General features: G+C 35.6%; 1 protein-coding gene across 2 annotated transcripts in view; it reads right to left on the minus strand.

Annotated features, from left to right (window-relative positions):
- Window positions 1-17551, minus strand: part of SLF1 (SMC5-SMC6 complex localization factor 1) — a 69544-nt gene that overhangs the window by 18620 nt on the left and 33373 nt on the right. For both annotated transcript variants that reach the window (XM_043464652.1, XM_043464653.1), the window contains exons 10-14: window positions 17082-17135; window positions 15365-15523; window positions 14384-14547; window positions 8314-8445; window positions 7535-7700 (exon numbers count right to left, since the gene is read on the minus strand). In XM_043464652.1, the coding sequence (XP_043320587.1) occupies window positions 7535-7700; window positions 8314-8445; window positions 14384-14547; window positions 15365-15523; window positions 17082-17135 (675 nt within the window). The remainder of the gene's footprint in view (window positions 1-7534; window positions 7701-8313; window positions 8446-14383; window positions 14548-15364; window positions 15524-17081; window positions 17136-17551) is intronic.

Raw genomic sequence — 17551 nt, forward strand, 5'->3', positions numbered from 1 at the left:
CTTAGGAAGCATTACTACGAACAAAGCTAGTGGAGTTGATGGACTTCTAGCTGAGGTATTTCAAATCCAAAAAGATGATGCTGTTAAAGTGTTGCACTCAACATACCAGTAAATTTGGAAAACTCATCAGTGGCCACAGAACTGGAACAGGTCAGTTTTCATTCCAATCGCAAAGAAGGGCAATGCCAAAGAATGTTCAAACTACCGCACAACTGCTATCATTTCACATGCTAGTAAGGTAATGCTCAAACTCTTCCAAGCTAGGCTTCAGCAGTACCTAAAATGAGAACTTACAGATGTACAAGTTGGATATAGAAAAGGCAGAGGAAGCAGATATCAAATTGCCAACACTTGTTGGATCACAGAAAAAGCAAGGGAATTTCAGAAAAACATCTACTTCTGCTTCACTGACTATGCTAAAGCCTTTGACTGTGTGGATCACAACAAACTGTGGAAAATTCTAACAGAGATAGGAATACCAAACCACCATACGTGCCTCCTGTGAAACCGGTATGCAAGTCAAAAAGCAAGTTAGAACCAGACATGGAACACAGACTGGTTCAAAATTGGGAAAGGAGAATATCAAAGCTGTATATTGTCACCTTGCTCATTTAACTTATATGCAGAATACATCATGAGAATGCCAGACTAGATGAAGCTCAAGCTGGAATCAAGATTGCCAGGAGAAATATCAATGACCTCAAATATGCAGATGATGCCACCTTAATGGCAGAAAGCAAAGAGGAACGAAAGAACCTCCTGAAGAATGTGAAAGAGGAGAGTGACAAAGCTGGCATAAAACTCAGCATTCAAAAAACGAAGATCATGGCATGTGGTCCCATCACTTCTTGCTAAATAGATGGGGATAAAATAGAAACTTTATTTTCTTGGGCTCCAAAATCACTGCAGATGCTGACTACAGCCATGAAATTAAAGACACTTGCTCTTTGGAAGAAAAGCTATGACAAACCTAGACAGCATATTGAAAAGCAGACTCACTTTCCTGACAAAGGCCCATATAGTCTAAACTATGGTTTTTCCAGTAGTCATGCATGGATATGAGAGTTGGACTATAAAGAAAGTTGAGCACCAAAGAATTGATGCTTTTGAACTGTGGTGCTGGAGAAGACTCCTGAGAGTCCCTTGGTCAGCAAGGAGATCAAACCAGTCAATCCTGAAGGAAATCAACCCTAAATATTCACTAGAAGAACTGATGCTGAAGCTCCAATACTTTGGCTACCTGATGGGAAGAGTCAACTCATTGGAAAAGTCTCTGATGCTGGAGAAGATTGAAGGCTGGAGAAAAAGGGGACAACAGAGGATGAGAGGGTTGGATGGCATCATTGACTCAATGGACATGAGTCTGAGCAAATCCCGGGAGATAACAAAGGACAGGGAAACGTGGCATGCTACAATCCATGGGGTTGCAAAGAGTCAGACATGTCTTAGCGACTGAACAACAAAACCATAATCCAGCACTCCATCATGTAAAAATAACAAAACCAACCAGTTGAGACGTTCCTTATGCAAATAAATGTACACGTGTACCTAACACCACAGATGAGTATTAATATTGCTTACTATTCAGTTCACCTTGAAATTATGAGAGGGTTGGATGGCATCATTGACTCAATGGACATGAGTCTGAGCAAATCCCGGGAGATAACAAAGGACAGGGAAACGTGGCATGCTACAATCCATGGGGTTGCAAAGAGTCAGACATGTCTTAGCGACTGAACAACAAAACCATAATCCAGCACTCCATCATGTAAAAATAACAAAACCAACCAGTTGAGACGTTCCTTATGCAAATAAATGTACACGTGTACCTAACACCACAGATGAGTATCAATATTGCTTACTATTCAATTCACCTTGAAATTATTGTTATTAAACAGAGACAGGGCTTCCCTGGGGGTCCAGTGCTGAAGAGTCCTTGCAATGCAGGGGACACCAGTCGGATCCCTGGTCCAGAAGGATACCACATGCCTCGGAGAAACTAAGCTCATGCATCACAAATATAGAGCCTGTGCTCTAGTGCCTGGAGCCACAACTATTGAAGTTTACACGCCTTGGAGTCCCTGCTCAGAAACAAGAGAAGCCACTGCAATGAGAAGCCTGTGTACCACAACTACAGAATAGCCCCTGCTAGCAGCAACTAGAGAAAGCCCACATGACAAAGACCCAGCGCTTCTAAAAATAAATAAATCTTAAAAAAAAAAAAGATAAGAAAAACTAAACAAAAAAATCAAGAGATAGGTGTGAGGCACACCTTGCAGTATTTTCAAGGAAAGACTGTGGTCCCTTTACCATGGTACGAAAAAATCCTGCCAAAGTTATTCTATCTGTGTATCAATGGCTAAAATAGCTATCACATATCCATCATAGATACTTTTTATAGAAAAATATACTTTCAAATCAGGTTCTTGGATTCTTTTACACTATTTTCTTAACCATGACATTCACTATAACCACAGGAACAAGACACTGTGTATGGATTATACTCACTGTAACCTAACAATGCTATTTCTAGCACAGAGAATATATACGCTTTGGAAGTAGGTTAGAGGGAAAATGGCCAAAAAAAAAAAAAAAAGAAAATCATAAAAAGAGAAAAGCTTTCTTGGAATACTGAAATGTTTACTAAAGCTGAAAGAGTAGAGCATAAATAACCTAAGAAAGAAATGAAAGATTTAATTTACACATGTGACATATTTACCGTGGAACTCCCTTCTAGTATGTTCAAGTCTTTTAGAAGACATTCTGTCAATACAGTTCTCTATTATCTACCAGTACAAGTAATCTACAGGTTATAAACTTGGCAATCTTCCAAAAATTGACCAGTGTATAAATGCAGAACAAATCTGAATGCTGGCCTTCTGACCCCCAGATTAGGGCTTTCTACAATATTCCACAGCAACAGATGACAAACTGCTCCTCTAGTACCTCTGGCAGAAAGAGGCAAACATTAAGTACATACTGTGTCTTTTCCTATTTTGAACAGTGGCACGTGAAATGAGAGAAAGTGTGTTGGCCACTAGTCAAGGTTTTGCCCTAAGAAGCTGTGATATCTTGAATAAGTTACTTATACTCTTCAACCTCAATTTCTTTATCTTTAAATACAAACTAGTTTCCATTTCTACCAATAACTATAGGGTTATAATTAAACAGCATTTAAGGACATCACAACGAAAAGCAGGACTAACCACTAAGCTTAGTAAAATGTGTACCTCCTCTATAACCTTGACACATCCCACCTCTGCTCTGCCAAGGAAGGCCCAAGCTTTCTGAGATTATGACAATGAAATTCATTGCCATTGTGTCACTCTGCAATACTTTCTGATTGACATTATGACAAAACAATATTAGCATAAACTGAGGACTTCTGTTTAGCTAATGACTTAAATTGAATGCTTCAACTAAGCAAATCAAGATACAAATGCTTTACAGTACAGAAAATGATGTCTGTCAACATGCATGGAATTTGTGAAATTGGAAACTGCCAAAAAGATTTAATTAATTAAGTACAATAATGAATTCTAACACATAAAGTATCACAATAAAAAAAACAGCTTATATGAAGTTAAGCAATACAAATGTTAAATAAAATATTAATTTGCAAAGCTCAAAACCAGTTTTCATACTACAACTGATGCTACAATTTCTTGTATACCGCTTCACAAATATGCTTAATTTACTTATAAATGTGAACAAAAATCTTCAGGTTAAATATGTATGAATTCATTACTATTTATATTAGTATTTGCTGAGTAAATTCTTAACTGTGGGAGTCCTTTGGTGATTTAGTAAAATTGTGGAAATATCACTTTTATTATTGTTTTTAATTATAAATGAAAATTTCATTTATATAATCAAATGGATAAAAAAGAAATATTCTTTTTTCTTATTTATGCATTTCTGCATAAATATTTTCTATACTTAATGATTCTATTGTCTGAACAGTAGGAAAAAAAGGCAATGATAATTAATCAGGATTTTATCATTTTTAGCTTAGAAGTGTAGTTACACCCAGAAACAATTCTCCCTTTTTAATTCAAATTAAAAAAAAAACAAAACCCTGAAAAGAATTTTTTCTTTAAAGAATGCCTCAGACACTCCCTAAATAGAATCTTTAAAAATCAATAAGGGCTTCTGTTTCTGATAATGGAGGCCTCAGGTAATTCAGATAAATTGTCTTACAGAAGAAAACTTAAAATATTGAATAAAATATGTAAAACATCTTCTGTAAAGTTAAGAGAAACTGCTCAGCCAGGATTCAGGAGAAGGTAAAAACCAAGTGAGGCATTCAAAGCTAGCTGACTGTGCCCTAAGGACATCTGCTGACCCAAGAGAAAGAGCTGACACACAGAAGTGTGGTTTTTGGAGCCTAGGGCAGAAGAGAGTATAAAAAGTCATGGCCCAAGGCCTAACGCCCAATACGCTGGTACCCTGCAGGGCTTCAATCTCAAAGCAAGCACAAAGCAGAAGCATAACTATCATTATCTGCAGTTCTGTGCTTCACCTGGACTATTCAGGAAATCCTGAACCCAGCAACAAAAATTCTCCCTACAAGAAAATAGTCAGTGTCTTTGCCACGAACTGTTTCTACAAGATAACTTCTTAAATGCCATTTACAGCATACAGTCAAGCATACCTAGATGGCAAGAGAATGTAACAGAAAACAGCAGAAACAAGAAACAGAAACAGACTCACGAAAACATCTAATATGGAATAATCAGACATAGACTGTAAAATAACTATTATCACCATGTTCAAAGAAAAAAGAAAACCTTGAAAACTTTGTAGGGAACCAGAAATCATAAAAATATACCATAGTAATTTGGAAGTTAAAAAGTCTAAAATTGGAAAAAGTACAAAAATTAAAATGCAATCACCCTGTTTATCATGTTAGACACAGTTGAAAGAGACTAGTGTACTAGAAATTGGATGAAAATGCTACTCAGAATGGACTGAGTGTAGAAAAAAATGGAAAATAAACACAAGAGGGTAAAAACACAGAGGATAAAAAGAGGAGGTGTAACGTAAGTTCAACTGGAACTTAAAAAGCAAAAGAGAGAAAGTGGATCAGAGGAAATTAATTAGAAGAGGAACTATTTAAGAATTTTCCTTAAGCTAGAAGAGACTTTATGGCTTAAAGTCTTTGACTGTGTGGATCACAACAAACTGTGGAAAATTCTCAAAGAGAGTGGAATACCAGACCACCTGACCTGCCTCCTGATAAATCTGTATGTAAGTCAAGAACCAACAGTTAGAGCCGGACATGGAACAACAAACTGGTTCCAAATCGGGAAAGGAATATGTCAAGACTGCATACTGTCACCCTGCTTATTTAACTCATATGTAGAGTACATCATGCGAAATGCCAGGTTGGATGAAACACAAGATGGAATCAAGACTGCCGGGAGAAATATCAATAACCCCAGATATGCAGATGACACCACCCTTATGGCAGAAAGAGAAGAAAACTAAACAGCCTCTTGATGAAGGTCAAAGAGGAGAGTGACAAAGCTGGCTTAAAATTCAACACTCAGAAAACTAAGATCATGGCATCCGGTCCCATCATTTCATGGCAAATAGATTGGGAAACAATGGAAACAGTGACACACTTTATTTTTGGGGGCTCCAAAATCAATGCAGATAGTGACTGCAGCCATGAAATTAAAAGACGCTTGCTCCTTGGAAGAAAAGCCATGACCAACCTAGACAGCATATTAAAAAGCAGAGACATTACATTACCAACAAAGGTCCGTCTAGTCAAAGCTATGGTTTTTCCAGTAGTCACGTACGGATGTGAGAGTTGAAATAAAAAGAAAGCTGAGTGCAAAAGAATTGATGCTTTTGAACTGTGGTGTTGGAGAAGACTCTTGAGAGTCCCTTGGACTGCAAGGAGATCCAACCAGTCCATCCTAAAGGAAATCAGCCCTGGATATGCATTGGAAGCACTGATGATAAAAATGAAACTCCAATACTTTCACCACCTGATGTGGAGAACCAACTCACTGGAAAAGATCCTGACACTGGGAGAGATTGAAGGCGGGAGGAGAAGGGGACAGACGACAGAGGATGAGATGGTTGGATGGCATCACCGACGTGATGGACGTTGAGTTTGAGTAAACTCCGGGAGTTGGTGATGGACAGGGAGGCCTGGTGGCTGCAGTCCATGGGGTCGCAAGGAGTTGGGACACAACTGAGCGACTGACCTAAACTGAACTGAAACACCAGAGATCTCCACTCCATCTACTAGATTTACTGTCCCCAAAGAAAATACTACCTATCAGTTATGATTATATATCATTCATGAGTAACAAGAAGGCATTTCTATATATAAAGAATGAACTGTTAAAAAAGAAAAAAAAAAAAAAGAACATATTTCCAAGGGAGTCTTAGGAGTTGATTAAAACATTTAAGCTTGAGCTAAGAGGCGTTAGGAAAAAATGTGGAATAACAGAATACACATTTTGGCCTCTAATCCTATATGAGGTCAAAAAGAAAAGTTGAATTAATTTCAGAAAGCAGAAATCACATATAGCTCACTTTTAAGCTATGTTGCTATTAGATACTAATAACAAAAGCACAGACAAAATCCACTAACAATAAAAAGCCATCCATTTAGAAGTTTTAAAACACTCTTTCAAAATATTTCTTCGATCAAAGGGGAATTCATAATTGACAATAAAAAACACTTTGAAAAAATCAGTAAGAGCACCCTACATTAAAGGATCAAAACTTGAAGGAGGAATCTCAAGTTGTACTCAAAAGGACATTTATATTAAGTACACATATTAGAAATAAAGACTAAAAAAAATAAGATTCAAACATTCAAGAAGACAGAAGAGAAAGTAAAAGAAAGGGATTTTAAACAATGAACTGAAATTAATGATATAATACAAAAAAGTTTACAATGAAGTCCCCAAAAGATCATTTTGAAAAGAAAAATGACTAACATTATGCACCTAAAACATGGAGCAGTATGTTGCTATGCACTTTACATATTTTCTGCATTTAATTTTCCCAGTTACCCTTCAGATAAACGTACTAAAATCACTTTATGCTAAATGTCAAATGATAAACAAAACCTACTTATGAAGAAATGGTTCAGGAAATAACTCTTAACATCCAGAAAGGTAGTTTTAAAAACAAGTAGAACTTATTAGTAGCTCACCAAAAAGTTGTATGGATTTGCTCAATTTTTAAAATCAAAAGTTCCTTAAAAATTAAAACATCTAAAAATATAAAATCTAGAATAATTAACTGTAGACTTCTTAGCAGTAATAGTCAGGTAATTCTCCAAACGTGGATACAGCACTATCACCAAATGAGAAATGATGAAACCAGCCACCAAGAATCTTTTACTTTGCAATTAGATAAACAAAATAGAAAACAAGGATGTATTTGGGTACATATTAATTCTTTTCAAGTAACTCAAAATATAAAAGGAAGAAAAAAGATGCATACGTCAAAGAAGCACTTTTTTCCAAAGGCCAATGTTCATTTGTAAATTAATCCTACTTACATCATTAGACTTGCATTTTTCCTTGTGAGAATATATAGTCCACTCCAAAAGCATATTTACTGGTTTGGTCAAAAGCCCAGAGTTCTCACTTCCTGACCAAAAGATTTCATGAAGAACTGCCTTTCCTGTTATTTTCAGATTCTGAGAATCTGACCAGTCATACAACCTAATAAAAAGACAAATGAAAAGCATTATCTTTATGCCAATTTAACTACTACAGTTACTAGGCATAAGAGCTGCTAAATTGATCATCATGTTATTAGGCATAATATCTTGCCATAAAACAAAAAATTCCAGTAATTTCTGAATATAGAAAAATCATAACATATAAGGATCATAATATCTAGTTATAATTCAGGACAAAATTTTTTAAATGGCCCCATTTAAACATCATCTCCAATGAGTACACATTAAAGTAACTGCAGGTCTTAGAGCATGTGCAAAGCTTACGGATATTACAGCCAGTGTTAAAACCTGGTATAGCTTTTTACTCAGGCTTTCAGTTACTAAAGAATTCAAAAATATACAAATTCTGAAAAATAAAAACAATCTTACCTATCCAAATGTGTTAAGTCAGTGAAAAGTAAAAATGTGAACTAAAGAAACATAAATCTTTACCGCTACTGAAGGACTAAATCTAGACATGTATTTTAAAAATAAATCTACTTTAAACTAGAAAACAAGGTGGTTTTTTAAGAAGTGCATATGTAAATAATTAGAAAAATGGTACATAAAACAATATAAAGAAAAGATACATATTTTTGGTGATTAAAACTTACTTTTGACTCAGATGTCGGACTTCACTTTCAATCAAATTAAAGAAAAATTTAAGCAGTGTTAGGTGGAGTGCCTTAGAGCCAATAATATTTTCTGAAATTTGATGACAAAAACTTTCATTGAAAAGGCAAGACCTGGAAAACATGAACCCAACAATCTATAAAATGTAACAACTCACTGAGTAATCTGTGAGCAAATTATTACTTTTTAGAAAGTCACTGAAATTTTAATAAAGTTTGCTCCCACAAAATATAAAGCAAATTCAGCAAAATTTTATTAATAATGTATTTTCTTCCTTTAAATATTAAACCCAGTCAAATATCCCATACAGTTAAATTTTCAACAATAGAGATCTAATTTCCCTATTTTTCAATGACTGTAATGTTTAACAACCAGCTGGTAGTCTCCCTTTGTATTATTTATTTCACTGAAAAAAAAAAAAGAGCTATGAATTTCATTAATTCATTGATTCAGATAATCAGCTACATTCTCAATTAGCTACACTCTCAATTTATAATATTCTCCATAATCATCCTCTTACTCGATTATTTTCTTATTCATTATTTAGTAAAATGAAGGTTATTTAGAGCTGTTTTTTTAGTTTTAAAAATTCAGTATTTATTTTCTTTCCATCTTCTGCAGCAGTTCTACCCAACAGAACTTTCTGTGATGATGGATATATTCCACTGAACACTTGAAATGTGGCTTGTATAGAACTGAGGTGCTGAAATTTTATTTACTCTTAATTAAATTTAAGCATAGTCACATGTGGCTAGTGGCTTCAGAGTTGGAAGCACAGTTCTACAGTATTTTTAAAAAGAGAATGCAAGATAAATCAGAACTCTAGGACTAAGAGTCTAGGCAACAATATTTATTACAATTTTCTTCCAATTTCATTATTATATCAACAATGTACTTGCAACTCTGTACCTCTGTCTCCATCCTTTCCATTTCCTTTAGAATACCACACTAAGAGTAGGTGGGCCCTTAACAGCTATTAAATTTTACAATCCATTTGATACACCAATCTGGTCTAAAAGGTCCTCCTTGACCATAGTTATTTAACTCTACCTGAAAACTGCCAGAGACGGATACAATAATATCTTTTTTTCTTTTTATGTAAACACATATTATGAAATATTTCAAAAATACATTCAGAAGTAGACTAATATTATCCAGCTCATTTACATTCCTACCACTTTCCTAGGCACCTTCCGCTAGACTCCCAACAGACCCAATCATTTATCTGGTATCTGTTTATTAAAAAGGCTACATTTAAGCTGTCTGAAATCCATTTCCTGTAGCATCAATTAATTCATTCAAATCTTTATTAAGCACTGATTATGTCCCAGACATAAGCACTGAGGAGAGAGATGTTAAACATTGAGCATCTACTCTTCTGAATTCAGAGGTTTCTTACATACACTGTTGGAGGGAATATAAATCAGTATGGAGACCCCTCAAGGCTAATCACGTTTCTATTATGGAATGCAGCTGTAATTATCTTTTATTTTTTGTCTGCCTATTGATTGTGAAAACTGATAAACATAGTTTACCACTGTGATTATACAACTATTACATTGACTTAATACTACTGTATTTATGATTGGTCAACAGAAAATAATAGAATTCTACATCACCAAAACTATCATTTAAAAGAAAAACCTGTAATCACTTTTTAAAATCCAGATCCATATCAGAATTATCTTGAACTTTTTGAAAAACACAAATGCCCAGTTATTGCTTTTTTTCTCCAGAGCTCCAGATATGTTTCTAATGAGCAGCCATACTTAAAAACAACTGGATTATATGAGGATTGTTTACTTTTACCTAGTTTGTTCCACTTCTATTTCATATTTAGTGCTCCCATTTCATTTAGTTTATGTTTTCCAATTTGTCTGTCTCTTCTTTTTTGACCTTTTTTTCTCAAGACTTTATCAAGTGTGGACTACTACCACACTTGATAAAGTCTTGAGAAAAAATGGTCAAAAAAGAAGAGACAGACAAATTGGAAAACATATTTTAGAAAATTTCTGAAGTTTTGCCTGGCTAAAAAATTTGACATTTTTATTTCACTTGTTTGACTTAGTATGAATACAATACTAGATTTCTAATAAAAAATAGATATGCAATAAGCAACAAAGGTTTACTGTATAGCCCAGGGAACTGTAGTCAGTATCTTAAAACAGCTTATAATAGAAAATAATCTCAAAAATAATGTATGTGTATATGGACAACTTCTTTTAGATTGGGAATGCCAAAGAATGTCTGAACTACTAAACAATTGCACTCATTTCACATGTTAGCAAAGTAATGCTCAAAACTCCTTCAAGCTAGGCTTCAGCAGTACATAAACTGAGAACTTCCAAATGTACAACATGGACTTAAAAAAGGGAGAGGAACCAGAGATCAAATTGCTAACATCTGCTGGATCACAGAAAAAGCAAGGAAATTCCTGAAAAACATCTATTTCTGCTTCACTGACTATGCTAAAGCCTTTGACTCTGTGGATCACAACAAAATTCTTAAAGAGATGGGAATACCAGACAACCTTACCTACCTCCTGAGAACTCTGTATGCAGGTCAGGAAGCAACAGTTAGAACTGGACATGGAACAACACACTGGTTCCAAATTGAGAAAGGAGTACGTCAAGGCTGTATACTGTCACCCTGTTTATTTAACTTACATGCAGAGTACAACATGAGAAACACTAGGCTAGATGAAGCTCAAGCTGGAATCAAGACTTCCGGGAGAAATACCAATAACCTCAGATATGCAGGTAACACCACCCTTATGGCACAAAGTGAAGAGGAATTAAAGAGCCTCTTGATGAAGGTGACAGAGGGGAGTGACAGAGCTGGCTTAAAACTCAACATTCAAAAACTAAGATCGTGGTATCCGGTCCCATCACTTCATGGCAAATAGACGGGAAAAGTGACAGAAAAAGAAACAGTGACAGACTTTATTTTCTTGGGCTTCAGTATCACTGTGGACGGTAACTGCAGCCACGAAATTAAAAGACACCTGCTCCTTGGAAGAAAAGCTATGAAAAGCTAGACAGTTTATTAAACAGACAAGACATCAGTTTGCCAACAAAGGTCCATCTAGTCAAAGCTACGTTTTTCCAACAGCCATGTATGGATGTTAGAGCTAGACCGTAAAGAAGGCTAAGCGCCAAAGAATTGATGCTTTGTAACTGTGGTGTTGGAGAAGACTCCTCAGAGTCCCTTGGACAGCAAGGAAATCAAACCAGTCGATCCTAAAGGAAATCAACCGTGAATATTCACTGGAGGGACTGATGTTGAAGCTAAAGCTCCAATACTCTGGCCACCTGTTGTGAAGAGCCGACTCACTGGAAAAGACCCTGATGCCGGGAAAGACTGAGGCCAGGAGGAGAAGGGAACGACATTATCAGAGGATGAGATGGTTGGAAGGCATTATCAACTCAAAGGACATGAGTTTGAGCAAATTTCAGGAGATGGTGAAGGACAGGGAAGCCTGGTGTGCTGCAGTCCACGGGGTCGCAAAGAGTCGGACACGACTGAGTGACTGAACAACAATAATATGTGTAAGTGAATCGCCTTGCTGTGCACTTGAAAACACTGTAAGTCAACTGTACTTCAATATAATGTGTAAATTTTTTTTCTTAAGGACAGATACCATTAAGATCCAGGTATCCCACTCCTGGGCATTTACCCAAAGAATACGAAAACACTAATTTGAAAAGATATACACATCCTTTGTTTATTGCAACAATATTTTACACTAGCCAAAATATGGATCTAACCTTGAGAGCCCACCAACAAATGAATAACGATATGACACACATTAACGCACATACACATAATGGAATACTACTCAGAAAAAAAAAATCTTGCCATTTGTGACAACATGGATAGACTTTGAGTGTATTAAGTGAAACAAGTCAGAGAAAGACATATACCCTATGATTGTGGAATATAAAAAACAAATGACCAAAACAAATGAGCAAATTAGACCAAACAAGCACACAGATACAAATAGAGTAGTGGTTACCAGAGGGGAAAGGGTTGGGGGTGGGTGGAGAGAAGGAGATCAACTATATGGTGACAGAAGAAAACTCAGTTTATGCTGGTGAGCACAATGCAGGTACACAAAAGTAGAAATACAATGTTCATATGCAACTTATATAATGTTACAAACTAACATTACTAAAATAAAGCATTAAAAAAAAAAAAGCAAGAGGTTGATTTAAATAAGAAACTTAACTCAAGGCAAAGGGCGAGAGAGAGGAAGTGGCATTTGACTTGCACTCTAAAGGATAATTAGGAGTGGCCAGGTATTTACACGGTGGCAGGAATGGCAGTTTATAGAAGACAGAGAAAATCTAAGAGCAAAGGGTTAAGAAAAGAAAAAGAGGAGCTTCCCTGGAGGTGTGGTGGCAAAGAACTGCGTGCCAACGAAGGAGACATGGGTTCAATCCCCTATTTGGGGAAGATTCCACATGTCATGGAACAACGAAGCATGTGAGCCACAACCAGAGAGCCTGTGCTCTAGAAGAGTCCAGGAGCCACAACTACCGAAGCCTGCCTGCCCCAAAGTCCATGCATCGCAAGAGAAGCCACTGCAAGGAGAAGCCCTGGCACCACAATATACAGTAGCCCCTGCCTGCTGCAACTCGAGAAAGCCCACACAGCAACAAAGACCCAGCATGGTCAAAAATACATACATAAATAAAATTTTTTAAAAAGAAATAAAAAGGAGTTCAGTCAACGGGTACACTTGGTGAAAAGATGAAGATAAGAATGAGACACATATAGGGCTAAATTATGGAGGGTCTTACATGTTTTGCGAAGGAATTTTAAATGTTTTCTATAGGTGATGTTATGTCTTAATGAAGGACTTTTATCTGGGAAATGATAAGACCACTTTGGAAAGACCATACTGGAATACTTTAGAAGACAAAAGGAAAAAAGTAGAATCAAGGTCAACAAGATGAGTAGTGCAACAGTTTACATAAGAAGCAATGAAGGCTTTTAAAAGAAGGTGATGACAATGAAGGAAGAAACAGATTTGAAAATTAGGAACAATGGCAAATAAGTAAACCATATATCCTCACTTCCTACACCTGTGCTGAGACAGTACTGTGTTAGAATTATGCTCATATCTTCAAAAGTGCAGAAGCTAAGAAAAAGGGTGCAGAAATTACGATTTTATCTTTTCACCCCTTGAAACATAGCACAGTGCCTGGCTACCAATAACTACTCAATAACTTTATTTTTTTTAAGAATAAATAATGCATGCTAGCTAGTCAATTAGCTTGTGTTAAATATAATACAATCAAGATGGTAGGTAAATCCTTATGACCTCAAAGAAGTAACCAACGATCTAGCCTTTGCCTGGCTAGTCAAGTAACCCTTCTCTTACTACTATGGACTCCTGCTAAAATCAAACATTTGGATAAAAACAAAGTACTTTCCAGACAAAGGAGAGCTATCAGATACAGAGAGCTATCAGAAAAAAAGGAAAAATCGATTAGTCCTGTCTGAGAGAAAGCAGCAGAAATACGAGGGATTTCTGAAAAGATTAACATATGTAAGACAAAGGAAGGATTTAGGCAGATGACAGCATGTGCAGAGGCATGAAAAAGATGACATATTTAGGAAACATTAAGTTCAGTTTCAAAATTCAAATTTCTAGCTGAAAAAAATATAAGAGAAACACTAAAGCAGACTGTACACAGTTACAAATGTTTATACTGATAATGACCAAAATTTGATAATGTTCATATCCAGTAAATTTATTTTCTTACTGTTTACAACAAAGTTCAAATTTATTTTGTTAAAAAGAAAACAAAGAATGATTTAGCATTCCTGTAAGTCCATTTCATATATTTATTAAACATTTTTTAAAAATAAAATGATTGACAAACATGACCAATTTAGCCCTTATGTTAAACACAACATGCAAACATTACACACACAAAAATAACTTCTTCTAAAAAGAAACATTTATTTTATCAGTATCTAAAAAATACATAGGAGAACACTGACTATATGAAATTGAGCATCCTTACATGTGAAATTCCTTACCTGATAAGCACTTCTATTAGAGACCATGTACCTTTCATACAAGTTGGACACTGAAACAACTCTAAGTAATATGTTGACATGGCTGGGGACTTCCAAGGAGGGTGAAGGTGAAGGAGAGCGGACAATATATGAAAGTATCGACCAGAAAACGTATCTATGTTATCCTATTATTTAAAAACAAAGACAGAAAACAAGATGGCTAAAAGCACAGTTTACCAGCTAATTTAGTTTAAAACTCTAATAACCCAGATCTAACCTTCTTGGCAAAAATATGTTTGGACAAAGGAGAACAGATGGGAGCAGGATATTTAGCTAATTGAATACTGCAACCAAGAGAGAGACATACTCTAAACATGTATCTATATATTAGATAATCTCAGCTACTGGGACTAATTTATATGAAATGTCCATTTTACTTCTCATGATTATACTGAGATTGAGTCCCAAAATGTGACTTGAAATAAACTAAAGAAACTTTATACGCAACATTCTGACTTATTACCAACATTAGTCTGACACAGCTTAAACCTGTTTTTTCTTCAAATTGGTACCTTGATAAAGAATATGACGAGAAATATACCTTTGAAAAGCTATTTTCATTGGTTTTCACAGTTTAAAGAGTAAATTCAGTATCTACATACACTATGAATAAAAATGATTACCAATGTACTGAGTAATTTACTAAATGACCTAGATCTCTGCAGCTTGATTTTTACGTTACTTTACTGCCATAGAAAAAAAATTCTGAGAAAAACATTAAAACTCTCAGAAGTACTTACTTTAAAAACAGAAAAGAAATAGTAATAAATAGGTGTCTCTTTTCTTATTAAAATGAGGGGAACAAACAAGGAAGAGAGAAAATAATAAATATATACATAATAATATAAACATACGAAAGTAACAATATAAACGTGCAAAAAAAGAGAGAATGTGCATTTTAAAATTCTTTGAAAGACTATAAACACATAAGACTGCTCTTACCTGTAGAATGTTTTCTAGAAGAGCATGGAGAAGGCAAACAGGAGGGATATAATGTGCTTGCAAAGAGGAAAGTTCCTCAATTGCTTCTTTAAAAAACTGTCCTTCTATGAGGCTTTCAATTAAGTTTAATATTCCTCGTGGAAATTCAGCATTTTTAACCTATGAAAGGAAAGATTCTATGACTCACAAAAAAGAAGAGGAATATTCTGAGATGAAATTTTCAATTAGTAAGGAGCCCGAATTTCCTCATCTGTAAAATGAACAATCTCTGGTCTCACTAGTTCACTAGGTTGTTACATGGTTCAGAAAGAATGATTTATATGAATGTGTTTTTTACAACAATAAAATTGTACTGCAAAACATATACATTGTTAACTGCTCTATTTATTAGTCTTTGTCACCTTGAATCATATAGGGAAATATTACCCCTAAGGAAAACTTCAAAAGGCATTTGCACAGTCTGGCTAATAATGAGACTTCAGTTAAAAGTACAACCACACATAGTTTTTTTTAATTTTTAAAAAATACTTATTTTTAATTGATTGACGATTGCTTTACAATAGTGGTCTGATTTCTGTCACACATCAACGTGAATTAACCATGCATATGCACATGCCCCTTCTCTCTTGAATCCCTTCCCGCCTCCCGCCCATTCCTGCCCTCCAGGTTGTTACAGAGCTCAGTCTGAGTTCTCTGAGTCAAACAGCAAATTCCCACTGGCGATCTATTCACACACGCCAGTGCATATACATACAGTTCTACTTTAGATGCAGAATTACTTTTTGCTGTACTTTTAAACTTAAAAGCAAACCGTGTCTATTAACACATACTGCATATATTAAGATGTCATCAAGCACAATCAGTATCTGCAAAAAGTAACAATTGCTGTAGCATAAAATGAGTCTGAAGATGCACATTAACATAACTCTTAAGAGTTCCACAAAACACATCCTCCTTGTTCAAAATATTTTTAACAATAAAAGTGACTACTTTGAACTAGTTGAGAATCAAGAATACTGTGAAAGACTAAATAGAATAAAGAAATCAATTTTGAAGGAATGAATGATACAAAAAAAATATACTCATAAATATTATACTGAAAATTTAATGTAAGTAGTAATTATGAAAGCTACAAAATGTATGAATACAGATGCACAACTCACCTGTGATGCACACAAGTTTTAAATTCTTATCAATTTTTATCATTGCATAAAATTTTTTTTTGAGCTTTGAGAAAATACTATTTTTTTTTCATATCTGATGAGAGAAACTACATTTCAAATCTGATAGGAATCTGTCTTGCTGACAGCACATTTCTTTATATCAAAAAAAACCCTAAAACAAGGGATTTCCTGATGGCTCAGAGGTAAAGAATCCGCCTGCCAATACAGGAGACACATTAAGGATCTTCCTTTTCCGGGACGATACCGCATGCTGAGGGCACATGTGGCCCATGTGCCACCAACCACCAAGCCCGTGCCTGGGAGCCGCCACCACTGAGCCCACATGCCCTAGAGCCTGGGCTCTGTAATAAGAGAAGCCACGGCAAGGAGCAAGCCATGCACTGTAGCGAGAGGAGCCCTGGCTCACCAACACTGGAGAAAAGCCTGTGCAGCGATGAAGACCCAGCACAGACAAAACAAACAAAAAAACCCAGGAATAACAAAACGGAAAGCTTCTTTTTGACCCCATTACCATCTTACTCCAAATCTCTTACCTCAACATTGTATGCTGGTTGTTTATCTATTCTAATGCAGTGGTATTTTACAGCCTACAAAACAGAAATCGTTAATTAAACACTTTTAGGTCGAAAAACACACTTCAGCTTACAAAGTTTAAAACCTTGGTCAAACGTACAAAACAGATTGGGAAGACATTAACAGATGTAACTGATCTGTTCTCATGTTTACTAGTGACCTCTACCATTTTAGGGACATGGCACTCTCTTGAGTATGAACAGTTTCTTTTTTCCCCCCTTTCTAAATTAAAATAGCTTAAAAGGTAAAGTCATAAATCCATAGCAAACATTTTCCTCAATGGTGAAAAATTGAAAGCATTTCCCCTAAAGTCAGGAATAAGACAAGGGTGCCCACTCTCACCACTACTATTCAACAGAGTTTTGGAAGTTTTGGCCACAGCAATCAGAGCAGAAAAAGAAATAAAAGGAATCCAGATAGGAAAAGAAGA

This window comes from Cervus canadensis, chromosome 4 (assembly GCF_019320065.1).
Source record: "Cervus canadensis isolate Bull #8, Minnesota chromosome 4, ASM1932006v1, whole genome shotgun sequence".
Lineage (NCBI taxonomy): Eukaryota > Metazoa > Chordata > Mammalia > Artiodactyla > Cervidae > Cervus > Cervus canadensis.